The sequence below is a fragment of the Triturus cristatus genome, chromosome 9, assembly GCF_964204655.1.
Source record: "Triturus cristatus chromosome 9, aTriCri1.1, whole genome shotgun sequence".
Lineage (NCBI taxonomy): Eukaryota > Metazoa > Chordata > Amphibia > Caudata > Salamandridae > Triturus > Triturus cristatus.
This window is the reverse complement of record NC_140592.1, coordinates 272,726,339-272,751,440: the sequence shown is the minus strand read 5'-3', so window position 1 is coordinate 272,751,440 and position 25,102 is coordinate 272,726,339. Positions and strand designations below refer to the sequence as shown.

Sequence of the window (25,102 nt, the reverse complement as noted above, 5' to 3'; positions counted from 1 at the left end):
TAGAAATGTACAATAAGGAGGCACTATCTCAATTACATGATAAAGAATGTTATACTCGTATCAGTACTACAGGCATAATCAGTGTAAAAGAGAAATACCATAAGTGTTTATATGATTGGAGATGTAGCGGTCTCATTTCAAAAGTGGAATTTGATTTTTTAAAAAATGATTATCCTGTCACGCCCCAATTATACCTCCTTCCCAAGATCCACAAGGACCCTCAGACCCCCCCAGGCAGGCCGATTATATCTGCAATTGGCAGCCTATTTGAAAACACCAGCAGATTTATAGACCATTTCTTGCAACCTTTTGTTAGAGAACTTCCTGCCTATATTCAAGATACGGGCGATTTCCTAGCAAAAATTTACAACCTAGCCTGGCATGATGATTATGTACTTATGACTCTCGATGTACAAAGCTTGTACACGAGTATCAGACACAGAGACGGCCTGAATGCACTCAATCATTATTTAGGCACCAGACCCATAGGATTACATCACCATACACTCATGCTTTTACACATGGCTGAGTGGTGTCTGGATAACAATATATTCATTTTCGATAGGCTTCTATACAAACAAGTCCAGGGAACCGCCATGGGTACCTGCTTCGCCCCCAGCTATGCTAATTTGCATATGGGCTGGTGGGAGGAGCAGGTACTCAGGAAAAGTCATGACACTATTTTCCAGAACAATGTCATTCTATACAAAAGATATATAGATGACATTTTTATTTTATGGAAAGGTACCGAACAGAGTGCCATCGATTTTGTGTCTGATATTAATGAGAACTCATTAAACCTGAAGTTTACCAGTGCCACCAGTAAGGAGTCCATCTGTTTTTTAGACTTGGAATTGTATATAGAAAATCAACATATACAATCACGAACATTCAGGAAACCCACCTCTGGCAATGCCATCCTTCATGCCAGTAGTTTTCACCCACGTAATCTTATTAGCAGCATCCCTTATGCTGAATGCCTAAGGATGAAACGCAACTGTAGTACCCCAGGCAGTCTTAAGAATTCCACAGACAGTCTGTTTCAACGCCTAAAAAACAGAGGTTACGACACCACAACATTAAGCTCAGCAAAACACAAGTGTGATAAATTCCAAAGGGAAGATTTGATCTTCAGGGACAGTGAAAAACCTACACACAAGATGGCTGAGAATACCCCTCGACTTATCACTGGTTATAACACCTACCATATGAATCTGAGAAAGATTCTTTACAGACACTGGCCTCTAGTACGCGGTGACCCTACAATAGGCCCCACGTGCCAAAACTTTCCCCAACTGACCTTTAGAAGAGCCAAAAGTATGCAACAGGAACTGGTCATCAATGCACCCACATTCACTAAGGGAGGTACGTGGCTTAAACCACAGAGAGGTTTTCAGAAATGTTCTAAATGTAAAGCCTGTAAATACGGAGTGAACACTAGATCTGTCTCTCTTCCTTTAAGAAAAACTCCTTTTGAAATTAGGGGCAGTTTTTCTTGCAAAACTGATTTTGCTGTATATGTCCTTCGCTGTACCTGCAACAAAACATATGTAGGAAGTACCATACATCCCGTACATGTCCGGATATTGCAACATCTAAGGGCCATCACAAATGATGACCAGTCATATCCGGTAGCGAGGCACATCAACTCACAGCACGATGGCAAAATAGATGACTTATCCTATTTTGTCATTGACAGCATTCCCAAAAATATAAGGGGAGGGAACCGACAATTACTTCTAAGACGATTAGAATCCAGATATATTATACTTCTGGACAGTAAGATCCCCAATGGTATGAACGCTGACGAAGCGTTAAATGTACATCTTTAGTATAATCACTATGAATGTCCACTAGCTGTGTATGTATCTCGCTCCTGTACTCCGATCCGTCACATTGGTTCTCTCTTTTTGTTATAATCCTTTTTTATCTTCAAGGCACCCATAATTGCTAATTTCCCTTCTTATATTTTTTTGGAACACTCTGTATGTCGGCCCACTTGGGCTCAATTAACGAACATGTTACAAATATGGCATTCTATATTATTTGACGAACTATTTAATTGTTAACCTGCAGCAATGTAATTATTCTCATAATTGTATGCGACAACTTTATTTGCATATACGCACACACACTAGTGTAACATTTCAGCCTTTGCAAGTTTTGGTGTGATTATGCCACAATGTTTCAACTGTTTTAGATAATGCCTCTTATTTTATTGAAAGCACAGTGTTCTTTTGTTATAATTTTTAATCAATGTTGCGTCAATGTCGCCATGTAACACAGACTTAACTGAGGTAGTCCTCAGGTCAGGCATGTGCCTTTTGCATATATGGTGTCAATCTGTTCAGTAGTTCCTGAGAAAATTGCAGTTAAAAGCATATCAATATGTATACGCGCGCACTGTGCGCGCACCCTGCCGTGCGCAATTCTGATTGGTTGTTAGATGTCGGTAAACATTCGAATCGGTCGAAACCAGGAAGTGTCAGCCGCCATTTTGTCTCTCGCAGTCTGAGGGGGTGAAAAAAAAAAAAAAAGGTGGAGAACGTGAAAGGGGGCAGAGTGCACAGTTGCTGACCCCCTAGCCTTGCTCAGGGGGTCACAGAAGGACCCCTAAGGGCGAAAAAAACAATTTTGTTTTTTTAAAAAGTCGCGAGGTGCGCGCACGGTGAACCATGGGTGCTCGGTGTGCGAAGCGCACCGAGCGCGCACGGTGGTGAAAAATCTGAAAAAAAATAAAATACATAACTTAGCATTTACAAAACCGTACAAATTCACTGAAAAAACCATAGGTTTCACACATGTTATAGTTAGCTGGACATTTCACTCGTAAAAAACCAATGAAATTCACCCGTTATAGTTAGTGCAGGCAACTATAACTCACGCGACCGCAATCCTCTGCTGATGACGTCAGATATTACATCACTGATGACATATGTGTCTTCATGAAAAATAAATATTTGTAATATATGTATAGCTAAAGATTAATGGAAGAAGACATGGGTAAATAAGTGTCTAAATACAGTGATGTAATATCTGACATCAGCAGAGGATTGCGGTCGCGTGACTTATAGTTGCCTGCACTAACTGTAACGGGGGAATTTCATTGGTTTTTTACGAGTGAAATGTCCAGCTAACTATAAAATGTGTGAAACCTATGGTTTTTTAAGTGAATACATATATATACGACAAAGTGTATTGATGAATCAGTAGCATGTATATGTATATATATATATATATATATATATATATATATATATATATATATATAATCTAGTTATAGTTGGGACCGAGTTCCCATAGGAAATCTGAAAATTCTATTTTGAATAACTTTGGCGCCGGTTGACTTATCTTTGTGAAATTTTCAAAACTAATGGGGCTCTCCGCTCAGCTCCTACCCTGAAAGTCTCGGGGTGATGCGTCAAGCGGGGGCTGAGAAAAAAGGGGGGGTCCCAAAACACGTTTTCCCCATGCATTTTCCCATAGGACCTTTAGTCGAAGGTATAGCCCGAACGGCTGAACAGAATTACTTGAAATTTGGCAAAGAGGTAGTCCTCAGGTCAGGCATGTGCCTTTTGCATATATGGTGTCAATCTGTTCAGTAGTTCCTGAGAAAATTGCAGTTAAAAGCATATCAATATGTATACGCGCGCACTGTGCGCGCACCCTGCCGTGCGCAATTCTGATTGGTTGTTAGATGTCGGTAAACATTCGAATCGGTCGAAACCAGGAAGTGTCGGCCGCCATTTTGTCTCTCGCAGTCTGAGGGGGTGAAAAAAAAAAAAAAGGTGGAGAACGTGAAAGGGGGCAGAGTGCACAGTTCCTGACCCCCTAGCCTTGGTCAGGGGGTCACAGAAGGACCCCTAAGGGCAAAAAAAACAATTTTGTTTTTTTAAAAAGTCGCGAGGTGCGCGCACGGTGAACCATGGGTGCTCGGTGTGCGAAGCGCACCGAGCGCGCACGGTGGTGAAAAATCTGAAAAAAAATAAAATACATAACTTAGCATTTACAAAACCGTACAAATTCACTGAAAAAACCATAGGTTTCACACACGTTATAGTTACGAATTAGCATTTAAAAAACCTTGCAAATTCACTTAAAAAACCATAGGTTTCACACATGTTATAGTTAGCTGGACATTTCACTCGTAAAAAACCAATGAAATTCACCTGTTATAGTTAGTGCAGGCAACTATAACTCACGCGACCGCAATCCTCTGCTGATGACGTCAGATATTACATCACTGATGACATATGTGTCTTCATGAAAAATAAATATTTGTAATATATGTATAGGTAAAGATTAATGGAAGAAGACATGGGTAAATAAGTGTCTAAATACAGTGATGTAATATCTGACATCAGCAGAGGATTGCGGTCGCGTGACTTATAGTTGCCTGCACTAACTGTAACAGGGGAATTTCATTGGTTTTTTACGAGTGAAATGTCCAGCTAACTATAAAATGTGTGAAACCTATGGTTTTTTAAGTGAATACATATATATACGACAAAGTGTATTGATGAATCAGTAGCATGTATATATATATCACTGAAAAAACCATAGGTTTCACACATGTTATAGTTAGTGGAAATTTTACTGATAAAAAACCAGTGAAATTCCCCCGTTATAGTTAGCGCAGGCAACTATAACTCACGCGACCGCAATCCTCTGCTGATGCTAATACTGTATTTAGACACTTATTTGCCCATGTCTTCTTCCATACATTTTTAGCTATACATATATTACAAATATTTTTTTTTCATAAAGACACATATGTCATCAGCAGAAGATTGCAGTCGCGCGAGTTATAGTTGCCTGCGCTAACTATAACGGGGGAATTTCACTGGTTTTTTATCAGTAAAATTTCCACTAACTATAACATGTGTGAAACCTATGGTTTTTTCAGTGAATTTGCAAGGTTTTTTAAATGCTAATTCCTAACTATAACGTGTGTGAAACCTATGGTTTTTTCAGTGAATTAGTACGGTTTTTTAAATGCTAAGTTTTTTTCCCTTATAATAAGCCCTGTACATTTGGTGGCCTTCGGCCACCAAAAGCACAGGGGGTGGGGTAAGTGTGGATAGTGTTTTTTGCCCTTAACATAAGCCCTGTACATTTGGTGGCCTTCGGCCACCAAAAGCACAGGGGGTGGGGTAAGTGTGGATAGTGTTTTTTTTATTTTTATTTTTTTACCGTACGCTTACGGTAAGCGTACGGTAAGCGTACCCCGCGAAATTGCCGAAAAAAAAATAAAACCGTTTTTGCACTTGGGGGATGTTTGGGGACTCCCTCAACATGACTATGTGGGAGGGAGTTGTCAAAACAGCCCCTTTACATGTTTTTGGGCTTGTTATTTTAAAAATCACTCTCAGTGCGAGAGACAAAATGGCGGCCGCCGCTTCCTGGTTTCGGCCGATTCGAATGTTTACTAAGATCTAAGAGCCAATCAGAATCGCGCTCGCGCACGCCACCGTACGCTTACCGTAAGCGTACGGTAAGCGTACCGTAAGCTGGCTCAGATATATATATTGATTTAAAGGCTATTTTCTCAGAATCTACTGAACAGATTTACACCAAACCTACAAAAGGCACTTCCTTGACCTAGGCACTACCTCTCTGCCAAATTTTGAGTAATTCTGTTCAGCCGTTCGGGCTGTAGCTCGTTCTAAAGGTCCTATGGAAAAATGCATGGGAAAAACGCGTTTTGGGACCCCCCTTTTATCTCAGCCCCCGCTTGACGGATCCCCCCGAGACTTTCAGGGTAGGAGCGGAGCGTAGCGCCCCACCTATTTTGAAAAATTTGCGAGGATTCGTCGACCGGCGCCAAAGTTATTCAAAATAGAATGTTGAGGTTTTCCTATGGAAACGTGGTCCTAACTATAACTACCTACTGGCTATCGCCAGTAGGTAATATATATATATATATATATATATATATAATCTAGTTATAGTTGGGACCGAGTTCCCATAGGAAATCTGAAAATTCTATTTTGAATAACTTTGGCGCCGGTTGACTTATCTTTGTGAAATTTTCAAAACTAATGGGGCTCTCCGCTCAGCTCCTACCCTGAAAGTCTCGGGGTGATGCGTCAAGCGGGGGCTGAGAAAAAAGGGGGGGTCCCAAAACACGTTTTCCCCATGCATTTTCCCATAGGACCTTTAGTCGAAGGTACAGCCCGAACGGCTGAACAGAATTACTTGAAATTTGGCAAAGATGTAGTCCTCAGGTCAGGAATGTGCCTTTTGCATATATGGTGTCAATCTGTTCAGTAGTTCCTGAGAAAATTGCAGTTAAAAGTACATAAATATCTATATGCGCGCACGGTGCGTGCACCAAATGTCCGCGAGCGTAATTCTGATTGGTGGTTAGATGTCAGTCCACATTCGAATGGGTCGAAATCAGGAAGTGTCGGACGCCATTTTGTGTGTGACAGTGAAAAAGAGAGGTGGAGAACGTGAAAAGGGGGCAGGGTAGAGAGTTCCTGACCCCCTAGCCTTTGTCAGGGGGTCCCTGAAGGACCCTGAAGGGTGAAAAAAACTTTTGTTTTTTTTTCAAAAAAATCGCGGGGTGCGCGCACGGTGAAACACCCTAAAAAAAAAAAAAAACATTTTAAACTGTTTATAAGTTTATAGAAGATATTAACTATGCTGTTCAACTTTATCCAAATAAAAATAAAAAAATAAAAAGAGCTGAGCCATTCCATATTACAGGATACAGTCAATCTATAATTATATACATAGGTAGTTTATTGTAAAATAAATAGATAAAAAATATAATACATACATACATAAATTAGCATTTAAAAAACCGTACAAATTCACTGAAAAAACCATAGGTTTCACACGTTATAGTTAGCTGGACATTTCACTCGTAAACAACCATTGAAATTCCCCCGTTATAGTTAGTTCAGCTAACTATAACTCACGCGACCGCAATCCACTGCTGATGACGTCACATATTACATCACTCATGACATGGTCAGTGACATCACTGATGACATCATCCAGTGAATATGGGTCTTTCTGAAAAATAAATATTTTTTATATATGTATATCTAAAGTTTAATGGAAGAATAAATGGGTAAATAAGTGTCTAAATGGATGTTTATTTTTGTAAAATTAATTGTATAACTGACTTATTAACAGTATCTTAGTGAATACAGTGATGTAATATGTGACGTCATCAGCAGTGGATTGCGGTCGCGCGAGTTATAGTTGGCTGAACTAACTATAACGGGGGAATTTCAATGTTTTTTTTATGAGTGAAATGTCCAGCTAACTATAACATGTGTGAAACCTATGGTTTTTTCAGTGAATATATATCTATCTCCACACAAGTTGCCGCGATGCAAAACAACAGGGAATAACAGCGGTCTGCAAGCAGGTAGGTAATTCATTCATTCCTTACCATGACGCGTTTCAGCATATTGCCTTCATCAGATGCCAAACAAACATTACTGGTGTTACTGCGCAGTTCCTCTTTTGAATGCTACCTGCATTTCCCCCATTGGTGGAGGCCCGGTGGCCCGAAAGAACTGCAAGTCCCAGCATCCCCCATCTTGGGACACTGACGGTAGCTGCCAGACAACGGAGCCAGTGTAACTCAGACTCCGCACTCCCTGCCTGCTGCGACCAACGTCTTCTGCAGCCTGCCGATACGGACCAGTTTAGGAGTCGCCGGTAAAAGCAGTGCAGCACACACGCAGCACACACGCAGCACACACACACACAGTCCAGTCGAAGGAAGAAACCTTGAAGAAATCACTGTGAACTCTCTGTGCTGTGGATACGTTGGTGGTAACTAAGCCGAAGTTGTTTTGAAGCTTTGAACCCAAACAAAAGTAGGAGAACTAGCTAGGTTCCCCCCTGGGCATATCTTTGCTAGTTACTCACTTCGAAGCGAGCTGCGAGGGGTCATATTACTGTAACCACCTGTACCCACCACAATATTAAACACAGGGCTGGTGCGGGGAGGGCGATGCGTGGCATACATGGCTGCTTATGTGCCCACCAGCACAAGGAACCGATCTGATCCTGTGCCCGGCAGATACAAGCGCAGAGCTGGTCATTTTTCAGGTTGTGGGGGCGGGCGGGGGTGGGGCTGGTTGTTATTTCTGGTGCACTTCCAAGATCAACGTAGAGGCAGCTAAACATAACCGGACCCCTGCCCCACCTTCCTTACGCACAAGTCACAAACACAGTTCTAGTTGGCGGGAGGGAGGGGTGTTCCCAGATCTCTTTAGAACTGGTAATAGCGGGACGCATGGAAGTCATTACACTGGGCACTTCTGCCTTTCTTTGCTGCGGGAGGGAAGGGGGGCTCTTTGTTTAGACAGTGAGATTTTTACAGACTTTCAAGTCTTAACAAATAAACGAAAACTAGATAGGAGTGTAACCCAGTACAGTGAGCAATTGTCTTAACCTTAAGAGCCACTGCAAGATAGCTGTGACAGGAAGAACTAATGGTGTCTACAGAAGGGAGAGGTCCAGTCTTTAAAGAAGCTTTGAACCCAAACAAGAGTAGGAGAAATAGCTAGGCAAGCAAACAAGTTCTCACCTTTAAGAGATGTTAGGCATCCTTTTTGGTTTGCCAGTGCTTGTTGCTAATACTGACTCGCATTGGCAAAGCCATTAGGTACCACATACGCAAGGGCTTTGTCAGTATGTTGTGTGTGTTTTGTGTTTGTGTGTGAGAGAGAAAGTAAAGGAAATAAAAGCGCTATGACATGGTCAGCACCGGCTGCGTCATAGTGCTTTTTTCTTTACTATCCGCAGCGCTACACAGTAGCTACGATGCTACACAGCTAAGCAAAATACTAAGCGAATAGCTCTGATGCAAGTATGACCCATTAGCTTTGCCAATTCTTTTTTTCCTGCTAGTAATGGAGTGTTGTAGGGGGCAAGCAATAACACTGGAATTGTGGTATGGGGTAAAGCAACAATACGGATTGGGGCGGGATGGTAAAAGGGGCAACCAATAATACTGGGAGTGAAGGGGGCAAGCAATAACATGGAGCTGGTGCGGTTTGGCACTGAAGGGTTGGAGGAAGACTGTCTGCAAGCAAATGCACTCTTAGGTAGTGCTGTAACTAAAAGAAAAAAGCATTTTCAATGCAATAGGTCTTGCATTTCCGATAGTTTAAGCTCTTGGCACCATTGTAAATGACAATGCCTTTTATTTATGTTTTAAAAACCAAAACATAAATAAAAGGCATTGTCATTTACAATGCCAATAGCTCAAACTCACGTAAATGCTAGACCTACTGCATTGCAAATGCTTGTTTTTATTGTTACCTACCATGAAAGCCCCATTATGTGTATCTTACTTGTCATGGTTATTTAGAAAACCTTTGACTGCACTCTTCTTTTTGTTGGCGTGCCTCTGCTCCTTAATTGTTCTCTTTACTTCGGTTCTGGCAGCTTCATTTGCCATGCCACCCCACCACTCCCACAACAGTGCTGGACCACCTCTCATAGGTCGCTGTTCTTTTTACTAAGCTTCTGGCAGTGGCAGCGCCATTTTTTTTAATTTTACAGTTTAAAGACAGAAAGTCTTTAATTTTTTTAAGCACCCCATGCTGCGCTTTCACTTTAACAATGGTGGCTGCGTCTCTTTCTTTATGCGCGGCTCGCCGGATTCAGGTTAGCAAACAGTCTTGTTTATTAAGGCGCCACATACAGTGCATTCATTTAAACAATGGCAGCCGTGCGCCTTTGTTTATGCACCGTCGCCGTATAAATATTGTAAAAACATACTACTCACTTCACAGGCATCATGCGCTTAACTTTTGCATGCACGGTGCCCACTTTCATAGTTGAAACACGGGGCTGCGCTTTGTTTGTGCAAGGCAAGAGGTGAAGAGTGATCTCTCTGCGGACCATTGGGAAGTTCGACAGGAGCTTGAAGAGGTCGGCGACAGGGTGTCTGCTATGGAAGACTGCGTGACTGGAGGCAATGAGATCAAATGGTTACAAGTAGCCCTGCACCTGAAGCAACAATAGTCTATGTACAAGCTTATGCCGAGGACTAAGAAAACCGCTTGAGGCAGTCCCGACCTCAGAGAATATGTAGAGGCCTTGTTTCACCACATACTACGATTGTTAGACGCCACAGACCTCAAACTTGAGCCATTGCGTGGGAACAGAGAGACTGGGCAATACTGCCCCCTGCTGATATTCTGGTTTGTGTGCTTGACTTCCAGGTGAAAGAGTATTCTCCGCAAAGCACAGGAGATGCATCTGTTTCACTTCCGGGGCCACACCCCAGTGTAGTACCAAGACTTGTCCACAACAACTCTCCAGAAACACTGAAACATCTGCCCCATTACAGATCACCTTTGTGAGGCTGGCATATCATACTCCAGGGGCAACCCCTTCCGGATCACATTTCGTCACAGTGGAAAACTGCCCCAGTTACGATTGTTCAGAGGCCTGCAACATACTTGGCATTACGGCCCGCGACACGAATGATGGCTGCAACGACTCGCCAGACATAAAGAAACTGTGGCAACATACCAGGCAGGGGTCCTCCCACTGGAGTAAAACCGGACCTTGCAACTATGGCCAAAGGAAGACACTCATAGCTTCAAACACTGGCAGGAGATGCCGAGCAGCCAGTGGGGTCCTGATAACGAGGAATTCGTTTATGACACCTCTGCTTTCACAGGCAGGAGGGCGTTGGGGACAGAGGGTGGGCCGCATCACACAATGCAGGCAGCCTTAAGAACCCCCCCCCTCTCTTGCTGGACTGTTATACTCCATGCCTTTGGCCCGCTCGACTGTTGTCTACCATTGTTGATGGACTTTGACTTAGTGCATCATGTAGGTTACTTTTTTATTGTTCCATTTGTTCTTGGGGCTGTCATTCCTTCCTTTTGCACACGCTCTTGGAATGGGTGTATTGTCGGTTCTTTCGCTAAGTGTCCCATACCATGCTCCCGACCCCACTCCTCTGTGCCTTACTTGACCTTAGCACACCTTTGATGGAATGGATAGCCCTGGAAATTAATGTTATGGGCCTTAACAATTCCACTTAATGAAAGGCTCTTGGAGCGATATAGGTCTACTTTCAGGAAACACATTTATGACCTAAAGATGTACATCGCTTGCAATCGCGCTGGTTTCCGCGACAGCTCTGGTCCTCCAATTTCTCAAAGAGGAGTGGGGTAGCCATTTTGTTTTCCTCTCAGTTCAGGGGCGACATCTTCTCCAAGGTTGCTGCGACACAGGGCCGGTTTCTCGCATATCGGCTTCGTCTCATTACCTTTCAAATCACATAAGCAAATATATGCGCAAGCCTCTCTCATAAATGCAGTAACCCCCTTACTTTAAACTCCCGATGCAGGTCTACCGATGGGGGCGGGGGGTCCTCTAAATTTGGTCATGGAAAATTACCTGGACGGTTGCGGCCAGTGCTCTAACCAAGCTGGGGCCTTTACACCCCAGGGTCTCCACTGGCTAGCTGACGACTGATGTTTGGCGTGTATTGCACCCTGCTACTAGGGACTACACATACTATACTGCAGTGCACAAAACCTATGTCCAAATTGATTATTTTTTAGCAACCCCTGCTCTCAAGACTTTGGTGGGCGACTCCATGATTGCCCCTTGATGACTCTCGGACTACGCACCGTTAAACACCATACGCATCAGCACTAAACAGATGAACACTCCACACTGGCACCTCAGATATTCGCTACTCCAGTCCCCCTCCACCTCCACGGTCACCGCTATACGGAAGACAATCGTTTAACAGCAGACCAATGGCACTACACAGGTAGCCCGATGCTCCCTTTGAGAAGCCCTGAAGTTGCTAGTCAGAGGGGGAATTTATTGCTATATCTGCCTTAGAAAACCGCTTCCGGAAGGAGAAGCAGGAGGTTGTCGAATCGTAAGTGTTCAAACTGGAGGCAATTCATAAACGCACTAGGGCTCAACGGGTGTGGAGAAAAGTAGAGCAAACTGGTTTGCTTCTTAGGCACTAGACTTCGACAGGGCAAAATACGCCCTCGTCAACCTGAGAGACAAGTTCTACTTAGGTAGCAACCGATATGGGAGAATGTTGGCCCACCGCTTACGAGCTAAGATACAATATGGGTCCATTGGGATGATACGCCAGACTCAGACTACAGAAGCACACTCAGACCCTCCGATCACCGACACTTTTCAAACTTTCTACAAATCTCTATACACAGAACCCACAGGGGCCTCCGCTAATCCCTCCGACTATCTCGCTTCCAATCCTCCAACTCTGCTCCCTCCGAAATCGGCTGACTTGACTAGATACATCTATACGTATGGAAGAAGTGGTCTCGGCAATCGCTTGCCTCAAGCAAATAAAGCCCTCGTGTCCTGACTGCTTCACTCCTAAATTTTACAAAGCCTTCTCCCAAAAACTAGCTCCAAGCCACATATGACTATTTAACTCTTTTGCCTCCATGGGTTCCCTTACAGATTCTATGCTGGAAGCTTCCATATCGGTCATCCTCAAGTCTGGCAAAGACCAGACACTCTGCGGGTCATACAAAAACAACACGCTGCGGGTCATACAGACCCATATCCCTCCTGAATGTTGACGCCAAACTATTTACGAGCATTCTAGCACACAGATTCAACCTATTCATGCAGGGACTGATTTCCCCAAAGCAGACAGGCTTCATACCGGGGCGACAACGTGGTGAAAACATTAGGCGTATCTACCATCTGTTTGACAAAGTGTCAAAGACGCAAAAGGAGGCCCTTATGCTCTCAATCGACGCTAAGAAGGCGTTCAGAGTTCAATGGCCATTCCTTTTTTTTTTAAACTCTGGAACTAGTTTGGCTTTGGTACTCGATTTCTGAGATGGGTCAGAAGCATTTACAACTCCCACAGGGCTACGGTCCGCGTTAACAGGCTTTCTTCCTTGCCCTTCCCAGTCTGCTGGGGCACTCGCCAGGTCTGCCCCCTTTCCCCCTTCCTTTTTGTTCTGTATATGGAGCCCCTAGGCCAACACATACGTGCTCACCCTGACATCTCAGGTATCCATTTAGGAAGTGAAACTTAAATCGGACTCTACGCTGATGACGTCATCTTGCCAGTCACTGACCCTATGACCTCTCCATGCTCTGGTCGCAGATCTTCAAACTTTTAGCTACTTTTCTGGCTTCAAGGTCAATATGCAAAAATCGCAAATTCAAAATCTCTCGTTCTAGCACACAATGAGGCTATATTGCGGACTCAATTCCCATTTGAGCGGGCCTCGAACTCCATTCCATACCTCGTGATCCAACAGGCAGATCTATCACTGAAACCATCACCCTTGACTACGACACCATGACCAGACAAAATAAGGCAGACATAGGCAGTTGAGAAAGTCTGGGACTCTCCTGGTTTGGCAGAATCGCAGCCATAAAAATTACCATTCTACCAAGTATTCTAGATCTTATCCAGGCTCTACCACTGACTCCACCCAAGTATGCACTCCCATCACTACAGGCAAACATTAACATGTTTATAGCGGGGTGGTGGGGGCAAACCAGACCTACACAAACATCTCATCCATCGCTCTACGCACGAAGGTGGCCTTGCCGTGACCTCCCTCTAGTGGTATTATCAGGCGTCGCAATTGCGGTTCCTAGTGGAATGGAGCAGACCACTCACGGAAAAGCACTGGTGTGTCACAGACCAGGTGGTGGCTGGCTCCCACATCTGGAAGGAACCATGGTTCCCTAAGAGGCACAGAGCTTGGGGACTCTCTTCTTCCTCTGTTACGAGCTCTATTCATGTATGGGACGCTGTAGCAGTAAAGTCTGGTTTGATGACCTTTCCTTCCCCATGACACAAATTTTTCATAACCCAGACTTCACCCCAGGGCTCCACTTTGAGCGGTTCTGGCGCTAGCACGTAGAGGGCTGTAAACGGATAGGATGTCCGTTTGACCATAAAGGGATAATTCCCTTTGATCAGCTCAAGGCAGACTATGGCCAAGAGAAGGTTGCTCGTTTCCTATACCTCCAAGTCTGCCATTGGGTGCTGCAGTCCTCTATTAGGCCTCATGCAGGGAGGCCCCTATTTTCCTTTGAAAAATGGTTAGTTAGCAAGGACAACGACAGATGACTAATTACAGAACTGTACGCCATTCATGTCGGGGGGACCCATCACCCACACGCCTGGGTAGAGGAGGTGGGAGGTAGAGATTGGCAGGTCATTCTTGGACGCAGAATGTGCGGACATTTGCTACAGAGCACACCATACCACACAACATCTAAAGCACGGAGTCAGCCTCAAAGATAGTATACTACTGGTACCTGACCCCGGCGAGATTCAGCGCTTGGCACTCCGAGCAATCTAAGAGTTCTGGAGGGGCTGTGGAGGGACAAGCTCTCTTCTCCCTCTGTTGTGGCACTCACCCAATTTACACACTTTTGGGAACAGGTCTTAGACGATATTGACAATGCATTCAGGACCTCCATTCCTAGGTTCCCAGCTTACACAATCCTTAGGCTCCCCATCACCCGTACGTTTCCCCTTTATTTCAGCCACTGAAAACACATGGCACTGGTGCTAGGTGCAGCACACCAAGTAATACTCGCTTTTGGGGAACTGCTAAGACTCCACAATACATGGCTTGGTTGCACAAACCACGGTTCATTCTAGGAATGGAGAAAATATCACTCACATTAGATCAGAGAGGATGATTACGACACAAAATGGGCTCCCTTCATTTGCATCCTATCCACAGGATTCAACAAACTGACCTGCCTCACCTATCTAAAGCTCTTGCACCTACTCCCCATTCCCGACACATCAGCGCCTTATACCTCTACTTAATTTCCCTTGGATACCGGCTCTACCACTCACCAACAATAGACATTACTGATCCATAACACCCTTCACTTAGTCTCTCGTCTGGAAGGATATGGAAGGGGGTGGAGTGTTTTTAGAGGTTTGTTATATATCGCCGCATTTTTCTGCACTGCTGCTGAACCATGGGCTGCAGGCAAAAGCTTTGTACATTTTCCTTCTCAGCGGGAGTGCGCTGCCGGCCCTTTAGGGTTGTAGGCACCTGGCTGTGTCCCGCCTCTCCTTGAGACTTTAGTAAAAAAAATAATAAACCATAAAATTAACTCAGGGAAAATAATTGGGTGTGAGATTAAATGTAGGTCTGTAACAGAAGAGCACCGCAAACATGTAATCTGACCATTTTATGAATGTTTGATAACAATGCACAATCTTTCTTTTATGGTAAGATTTAATATTGGATTCTTTTGTGTTGTTGTTCTTAATAGCAGGGTATTTTTATAAGTTTTTTAACAGTATGGCATTGTATATGAATATTTTAGTTGTATTGCTTTTGTTTTCTTCAAGCGTATTTTTGTAGCCGATTTTAAGAAATCTAAACAAAAAATATTCACTTACTACTCTTTAAGCCCTCAATATAACTGTTCTTTCCCTACTTCTTCATAGGGAAAGTCAAGCTGAGTTGGCTCGAACCCAATGTCTGAATGACCACTGTACAGAGGGGATGAGGAGTCAAAATAAAGCTGAGCAAAGCATCCCACACACTGACACTTTCCCCAACCTAAAACAGTTTTAAAAGGCGAAGTCTGATAAGTGGAGGATAGCTAAATGAATGGTTTCTAAAAATGTGCTTTACTGTTGTGTGCAAATCTGTTGGAAGCTGAGCTACAACATACATAATGTTCACTTATGACCTTTAACCAAGAACAAACTGCAGGATGTTAGTGCACTCGGTTTTGCTAATCTATATAAAAGCTGCGCTAGAGGAGCTAAGCTCTCTCTTTACTATTTCAGGGAAAGACACAAATTAATATCAAAATAATTTCCTACCTTACCTTCCACTTATCTTTGACAGTTTAAATCTGTATTACGTCAGATTGCATTACAATGGGCTACCCCTACTTATTGAAAACATTGTACTAATTTAGAACAGGGAAAAGAAAAACACTGTCCGCTGTTAGTAAAATAATGTGCAAGAAGAAGATATTGATCAAGAGGTTAAACATCACAATATTAAACTAGGAAATCTAGATTCAAGTTATTTCCCCACTTGAAGTTGTGTGACCTTAGGCAACCTCAACTTTGCATCACTGTGCCTTATTTTGACTGTGTGTCAGATGTGAGAACACTTACGCAATTCAGTTCAGAGCTTGAAGTGAAAAAATAGAAGTGCAGATACCCTATACCAGAGCACCCATATGTTTCTGAGAATGAGCTGGTTCTCGTCAATTAAAAAGTAATACACCTGTGCTAAGAAATGCAGGTACTGTCTATCTTAAAATATGAAGTTCAGGTACTCAGTACTTGACAGCACAGGCCCAATTAACACACTGATTCGGTTGTGTATAGTATAAAAAGAAAAGTTGTGTATGGTTTACAAGATAATAATGTAGCTTGACATATAACAATATTAGCCATGTATAGAGTTCCTGAAACAAACGAACACCCCTTGGCTTATTTGTAGCAGTGACAGGACATGGGGGGGGGGGGGGGGGGGGGGAGCGCGAGGGATGTTCATGTTTTAAAAAAATTACCATTTTAACAGCTAGCAAAGCAATGATATCACAGTATGCATTACAGTTAAAACAAGCATTCAAGAAAAACATGTTTCATTTCAGAGTCCACCATATTTTTACAAGGTGTGGACTGTATCTTTTACATGCCAAGTATTTTTATGGCTTGACTCATGTTTTGGCTCTTACTGCCAAGCCTGACCTCTGCTTAAGAATTTGCTGGCTTGCCCATGTCTAGTACTTGACCCATATACATATCTTTATTTTCTATCCCCTTTACACACGGCAGTCTTCCTGTCTCTGCCTATAACCAACCTCCCCAAAACCAACAATATTTACAGTGCCTTGAATTAACAACAGTGTGATGGTATAAACAACTTACATGTTAGGTTGAAAAATCTTCAATAATCAACACAAATTATATCAACCACTTGAACTTAAGCTTGCCTTATCTATCACGTCTCTTTCTTTATCCATAACACCGCAAAGCGGTCAAACTGCACAGTCGATCAGAGCACCACTTTTGGTCACTCTCCAACGGCACCAAAACGTTTCCCACCTAGGCTCACAACAACAAGTACAACAAACACTCTTACAGTTAACCACTCTCCCCACCGTAGTGATACCCTGGTGCCCCTAGGATAAGACGCTTTGGCGCCTCGCAACGGAGCACGAAGGGGTACACAACTGCAATGACGAGAGAATACAACCCCTCTTACCTGTCAAGCCAAAAGGTCCAGGGAGAGTTCAAAGGGATCCCGGGCTCCGAATCCTGGTGATTGATACTGATGTTGTCCAACTCTTTGTGGTTGATCCGCCGGTTCTCCTCGGAGCGCACGGGAGGGTCGGCTGGCATTGCCATACTCGGTATATCTCGGTGGGGAAGAAGGAGAAGCAGCAGCGACGGTACTGACAGTGAAAGCGGGCTCTCAGCCGCCAGCCTCAGGCGGTTGAAATAGAAAAGGGACAACCCGACAGGCCACTCTCACAATAGCGCGCAAGACGGCCGTTTCTATCTTGGAAGTTCACGCTAGTACAACTTTGTACGTGTCTTCTTCACTACAAACTGGACATTTTTGTACTGGGCCATTAAATACAATATGTATTGCAATGGAAATATTAATAAACAACAATAATATTGTGCTTTTTAATTATAATTTAGAGTCTGACCTGTCTATAGCATTGTTCAAGTATTTTTACACTACTACTGCTGCTTTGATATTATAAATACTTGCTATATTTTTTCTGGATGTTTTTGAGTGTATTCACTTCCCCACTTTGCCCATTCACTGGTTGATGTACCCATTAAAAAAATTAGGACAGTCAAAATGTCGGCCACGTTAGCAAACACCAGTAGGAAATAAATAGAGAGCGCTTGCCGTTATTGTCCTTCTTTATTTTTTGCTACTCTTCTTTCCCAAGTTGGGGTCGCTGACTCACTGGCCTTACCCGCTACCCTTTTGATGGTCTCAACACCTGCGTCACGAGTGCTCCAATAGCTGATTGCCCCCAGAGAGAGCAAGTGCTTTGTTATTTGCAGCCATATAAACAAAACGGTGAAGTGCATGAACGCAGACGGTCATCTTTGAATAGGAAGTGGCCTTCTTTACTGAATCCGCAGTTAAGTGTAAAAATACCTCCATTGATATTTTTTTGCCTGGTGCTAGTTTATTATTTAAAATATATATTTGATGTATATATTTATAAAACATTCACTTTAGAGGTGGGCAAGCCAACAAATGAATGGAAAGCCGAAACAGAGCATGGCCAATAGTCTGTCTCGGCTCCTAGACCCCCATGCACGAGCCGAGCCCTGAAAACGTTTGCTCAATCAATCACTCATTTATAGAGCGCGGCAAAGGTCTGAAGGCGCTGGAGTTTGTTTGGTGCTGCATAGAGGCGATTAACCAAATAGCCAGGTCATAGCTCTCCTCTGAATTGCAGGAGTGACGGTGCAGTCCTGAGGTGCAGGGGGATATTGTTCCAAGCCTTGGCCACCAGGTGCGAGATGGAGCGTCCGTCGCTATTGGCTCGACGTATCCGTGTGGTGTCTGCAATGGAGAGGGAGGCTGAGCGGAGGTGTTAGGCCTGTTGGTGGAAGGTTAGGCTTCTATTGATGTATGCGGGTCCTTCATTGTGCAGGGCTATCTATGTAGGCGTAGGTCAGCATCTTGAACTGCCATCTTTTCTGGAGAGGGGGCTGTTGCATCGTGGGCCCTAGGCCCACGTGATAAGGATTAACAACACAGATGCAAAGTATATGGTTACTGGGACTGGCCACGAGCACGTGCACTCTGGCTCTTTTATTCGCAGGGTCACCTGACTGGTGACGCCTGTGTTGGATGGGTGGGGGGGGGGGGGGGGTGTATGGGCCAGCCCTCAAGGGAGTGGCTGGCAGAAACACTAGTCTGTGTCCAGCAGGACACAACATTCCTCCCAAATTTTATTAAAACGAAACACTACAAAGAAGAGTCCAACCTATGAGAAGGAATGAGAAAACAACAAAAAATAACTGAAGGCTCACAGTTCAGAGATGTAGTTCGCAGGACAGCAGTAGACAGATGCAGCTGGGAGCACCCGGACATCTTGGCACATATTTATACTTTAACCAGGTATATCTGGACACGAACACGGTGCTGATGGAGTCCGGACCTTTCAGCTGTGCGTCAGTTGAGTGACAGTCCACCTATGTGATGTTCGTCGGTCCAGTGTACTCTTGCTGTGAGGCACTGAGTGTCTTATAGTTCAAAATAGGTGCATTAGGAGCGTAGGTGGAGTCCATTGTAAAACCCCTGACGATGATGTCGCTTGATCCCTTGACGGAAGTCGTGGCATTCTGTGGCCTGTTGAAGTTTCGGTTGTATGGCCTGGCTACTTCCTGTAATCCATAGGTGGGGCAAAGTAAAAGTTTATCTCTCACGCTTGGGGGAGGCCCCTTGGATGAGTTGCCATAGGACTGTATATGGGCTGCAGTGGGTCTGCACGTGTCTGCATCTAGACAGCCGCAAGACCACCTCGGAGCCACCGTCTAGTCACTCGTGCAACTTCAGGGGTGGATGTGTTCTGGTCAGAACATGCTCTCACTACCAGGATCAGGATGTAGCCAGTTATCAAACGGCCACTGGGTCTTTCAGATCGTTGCTCTGTATGGCAATGGTGCAGGACTCCAGTCGGTGTACTTGATGCTCCAGGGATGGTGGTGATGCACATGGCAAAGGATGGAGTGGCTGCCATGAGACGACTTGTACAACAGGTGGTGATGACTGGCGGTGAGTAGGGGTGACTGGCGAATCTTTGCAGTCATGATACTCGTCGGACACTTGGTGCAGCTCTTCTTATTTGGCACGTGTGTAAGAAAACAGGGATGCACTTTCCTTTAAGCAGCCAGTAACAGGTGGCTGGCCGGTCACTGTGAAGAATGGCGTCACCGCTCCCCAGTGGCTGTCGTATATTAGAAGGTGCATTCAGGTGATAGTACGAGTAGTCGTTCTGGGTCCCTTTTGTTGACTTCTCCTGCGCACCTGTTGTCGTCTGCTTTCCAGGGATAGGATTGCCACCCTCCTATCTCTCCACTCCTTTTCTTCTCTGCAAAATGTAGCAACGTGCCACGCTCTCTTTTCCTTGATTCTCCCTTCATGTGGAGAGTGGCGTCTGGCCACATGGCTTCTGTGTGACCGTTGCAAAGTAGCGACAGGCCACGCAAATGCATGTCGTTTCTACACATGCTCTGAAGAGTGGCGAAAGGCCACGCAATGCAGGTCTTTTCTACACCTGCTCTGAAGAGTGGCGAAAGGCCATGCAATGTATGTCTCTTCTACACATGCTCTGAAATGTGGTGAAAGGCCACACAATGCATGTTCGTTCTATACATGCTCTGAATTGTGGCGAAAGACCATGCATACTCACAGGGGCCTCCTGCTCACTCTGTCGCGTTCTTAGTACTACGCATCTTCTCCCGTCACGGACCACTCACCGGTCCGGTCCTGTCAATAGGACAGTGCGTCTTCTCAGGTGCGTCAGCCATCTTCAGGGACGGCAGGGGAGGTAGGTATACTTGATGGATCGGTTCTGTAGTGCCTTCCATACCCTTCTTCTCCTTGATAAAGTGTTCCGTCGGCAACTCTGGATCACTGTGGGGGGTACAAGTCTCCCTGCTCTTTTTGCAGCTGTGGCAGCTTGCCACTAGGAGTGTGGGAATCACCTCATACCTGTAATGGACTGATGCTCACCACAGTCTTAAGGCAGCGTTGGAGGCACTCTCTGAATAATCTCTGGCCCACTACAGGGCACTGCAAGTGCAAGTAGGTTGATCACAATCTCTCTCTTTCCTGCATTCGGGCCACACGGGACCCCTCTTCTGGGATCTCCTCGGTGCTATGTGTATGGTGAGTAGTCTCTCTTCCGCCTCCTCTTTGCTTAAGGGAGTAGCTCTCGCGCCTCGTTGCTGCGCTGTCTTGACATTGAATGAGGCCCATGTCTGTGCATGCTTGACAGTTTGGTTACACTCCGTGCGACATCGTCATTGATGGACCAACCGGTAGCTCTATGGTGCTGGTCGGCCAGATGGTGCTGCTCCATTCATGAAGGGGTGCAACGTTTCTGTATCCTTTGCATCTGGGCTCTCTCTGTATGCATTCTTGCATTGTCTCTTGAGACAGTGCTTTCTGCTGGCTCCTTTTGGTGCCTGCTCTTTTCTCTTGTGGTGGTGGCAGACAGCCACTGGGTGTTGTAACCGTCGCCATACACAATGCGTCTTCTCTGAGGAAAGAGTTTTCTGACTGTATGCTATGTACTCGAGGAACTCGCTGGCTCGTGAGGAGGGCCTTGTGGGGGTTAGGAGTCTGTGTTCACACATTCTTGGGCTTTCTTAGGGCCGTGGCAGCCTTGCTGATGCTGCGGGCTGTGTTTCTCCTTACAGGCACTGCAGCCTGTGATTGAGTGGCAGGTGCTGCTCTACTCCTCTTCACCTTCTTAGGCACTGCTCTCCTTATGCCTTGCTGCTTCGGGCTGGGATACCTTGGTTCCATTACTTTGGCTGGACAGCTTTGGGCATCTTGGGTCTCTGTGTGGGGGTTTACAGTCTGTCCACTGAAACACTGGGAAGCCCACAGGGTTGTGTGGCACTCACTTGGCCGGTCTCATATGCACACTTACTTGCTTCGTACAGGTGTGGTCCCACAAGCTGCCACTAGGTGGCACTGCACCATCTCCTTTAAGGCAGCGACATCCGTTTCTGAATCGACAGCTTGCACGGTCTGGAGTTGGAGGCGTGGGAGCGCTCAGTCCAGGAGTAGTGCGACTACGCGCCGAAGTAGCAGGGGCTGATCAAGATAGGTGTAGCCTTTGTGCATTCTAAGGATGGTGACCACTCACTCAGGTCCGGTATGGCAAACAGTCTTCTTTCCTTTCACAGTGGCAGCAGGCATTAACCAGGCTGCTTCAGAACTCAGTGTTCGTCCAGGTTTTTCCTCATTCCCCACGTGCAGAGTCCATGGGGGTGGGGCTTCTCTCTCGCCACACAGCGCATAGGTGCCTCTAGAGTTGAGGGTGCATTGTGCTGGCTTTCGCACAGGCAAAGCTGTCCTTGCTGGGACTGATGCTGCTGCCTGGATGTAGTGCAGGCCAGGAACGTCTTGGTGCGGTCACAGCGGAGCTTTCTTCATCACAGGCGGGTATCTTAATTATCGACCTATTGCTAGAATGCGCCGCGCATGATCCCTGCTGAAAACCCATGTCAAGTCATGCTGCAGGTAGATCGCGTTTCTGATGACACTGACCTGTGAGGTCGGTTTGCGCCGTGCAGCAGCCGCTCTGTGCTGGGGTTTATGTGTCCCATGGCTTTTCATCAGGCTCAGTTGTGCCGCTGGTGGGTGTGCATAGGGAACTCTGCGATGCCATTCTGCGCTGCTTCCCCTCATGCAGGACCTTGCTGTGTCCACTGCCATGCCTCACCTCGAGAGACCAGAGCGCGTCGCTTATCGACTTCCTGCCAATTCGCACTTCTCCCTCACCACCGGCAGTACGGCAATTGTTGCAGGAAGGTGTTGCAGGCAGACGGGTTGTCTCTGTTTCCTCCCCAACTAAGAAAAAGTCACTCATTCCTCTGGCTGATATCGGGTGACTGGTGGTGGGGTCGACCCGCCTCATCGCCAATGTTGCATCGTGGGCCCTAGGCCAACACGATAAGGAATAACGACACAGACGCAAAGTATATGGTTTCTGGGACTGGCCACGAGCACGTGCACTCGGGCTCTTTCTTTGCAGGGTCACTTGACTGGTGACGCCTGTGTTGGATGGGTGGGGGGGTGTGTGTGGTCCAGCCCTCGAGGGAGTGGCTGGCAGAAACACTAGACTGTGTCCTGCAGGACACAACAGGGGCCAGTGTAGTTTCTTCGGATAAAGTGTGATGTGGGCTCTTCTGGGAACTCTAGTATGAATTTTGCTGCTTTGTTCTGTATTGTTTGGAGTCTCTTCAGGAGGCTTGCAGTGACTCTGAAGTAGAGTGTGTTTCTGTAGTCCAGTCTGCTGGTGATGAGGGCCTGCATGACGGTCCTCTTGGTGGTGACTGGGAGCCTCTTGAAGATCTTGCGGATCTTGCGAAGGGTGTGGAAGCAGGCGGAAGAGACTGCATTGACTTGTTTCTGCATGGATAGCTTGTTATCCAGGATGATGCCAATGTTGCAGCGTGGTTTGTTGGGTCGGTGGTGTGTTGATCTCAGGAGGTTGGTGGAATTGGCGTCGCTGGGGTCGTTGAGGTCTCATAGCAAGATGTAGTGTTAGGAGTCGATTACGAGCGGGGTGATGATTTCCAGGATGGTGTTGCAGAAGCTGGCGTTTGGTCCTAGTGGTCTATAGTTGAGGATGCCTCTGATGGTATTTGTCCTATCTGTGTAGAGGTGGAAATTAAGGTGTTCCATTTCCGGTGTTGGGTCATTGGGGGATGTTGTGCAGCGGATGGTGTCTCTGCAGACAATGGACACTCTGCCTCCTTGCTTCTTGGTTTGGTCCCAGTGTGTTATCTTGTAACTTTTGGGGATGGCAGTGGCGTTGTCTGGTGCGGACATGGGGTGAAGACAGGTTTCTATGAGTAAGATGACATTAGGGGTGAGGGAGAAGATCATGTCCCAGATTTCCGTGGCTTGTTTCCCGAGCGAATGTCAATGTAGCAGGTGTACCTGCATAAGTGCTGTTGCCAGTGTCATTGGTTGCTGCCATGCTGAAGGTGAAGTGGCAGTGTAGGCAGGAGAAGGGTCCTTTGGTGGTCCGTGGAGATGTGCAGCAGCCGAGATTGTTGGTGCTTCTGGGTCCAGGGCTCGGAGATCTGCAGCGGTGTATTTTCGTGGGGTGGAAGGGCCAGTGGGTCCTGGCACTGGACACAGTCCAGCAGTGTACAGGTGCAGACAGTCTTGCCTTTGGGGCCGCAGTAGTCCTGGGAGGTGGGAGGGAGGCAGCGGCGAACGTGAAAAAAAGGCAGGAGAATCGGCATCCAACGACAAGCAAAAACAAAATACAGTAAACGACCAATCGAATGCTAACCATGTAGCATAATGTGGAGTGGACAAAATGTAACTAAATTAGAATTAGGCAAAAACAAGGCAGAAATTAAATTAAATTAGAGTTAAGGCAAAAACAAGGCTAAACAACACAAAACGTAACTGATAACAAAAACCCAAGGTGACTTGTAGTTGTGGGAAGGCCAGGTCCCCACATCAGTTTCGAGCTCGGGGGACTGCTGCACAATCACTTCCTCAGGGAGCCAGGGAAATTATGAGTGGCAACAGAGGTCACAGGTTTGCTATGTAAATCATACAGCAATCTTTGTGTGAATTATGATAAAGGGTCTTCAAAATTCAAAAAAAGTGTCATGTGTTAGCTTTGATCAATACGTTACATTACAGCATTGCACTGAGAAGTGCTTATTAAAAGCACTGGTTTTAAAAAATCAACCATTAGTGAACTAAGAGGCAAGACAGTTGTCATGTAAACTCTGTACGTAGGGTTGCCACCTGGCTGGTTTTCTACCGGCACTACCAGTATTTTAATAAGCATAATCACCTAAAGCCAGTATTTTTATCCCTTATCTGTACACACTTCAAACAGTAAATATAAATAGAAAACACTTTTAAATGTGTTCTAGAGCTATGCTAACGATCCCTGACTAATAAAGTAAATACTGATAGAAAAGTAATGTTACAAACAAATACATTTGGGTGTCGATTCCGATCCGGTAAAAATAATTTGCATATGACCCGTATCCGTATTTTTTTATGTACAAGTCGCACAAGTACTGTACAAACTGCCAAGTACGATTCGTACGTGAAAAATAACTACGAATAGTGTTGGGAAAAGTCTACGAGAGTGCGTCGGAAAGTGTCCACTTCCGAATATCGTCGGGAAAAGTGTACGAAAGTGAGCCGGACAGTTTCACGTACAAATCGTAAAACACAAGCCGAGCGCGCAAGTACGATCCCGACCGTCCGTCCGAATACACAATCGCACGTAAAAAGGCCCGTACGGAGCCAACGCAGTAGCACACATGTACACAGGTAAACTCATGCCCGTGTATGAGCCGTACAGCCCCCCCACCCCC

The 25,102-nt window shown here is 45.5% G+C and overlaps 1 protein-coding gene across 1 annotated transcript in view; it reads right to left on the bottom strand.

Moving 5' to 3' along the window:
* Window positions 1–18,430, bottom strand: part of EIF4E3 (eukaryotic translation initiation factor 4E family member 3) — a 134,138-nt gene extending 115,708 nt beyond the window's left edge. The window contains exon 1 of the mRNA XM_085624904.1: window positions 17,232–18,430. Coding sequence (XP_085481030.1) covers window positions 17,232–17,374 — 143 coding nt within the window. The 5' untranslated portion in view covers window positions 17,375–18,430. The remainder of the gene's footprint in view (window positions 1–17,231) is intronic.
* Window positions 18,431–25,102: the final 6,672 nt, after the last annotated feature.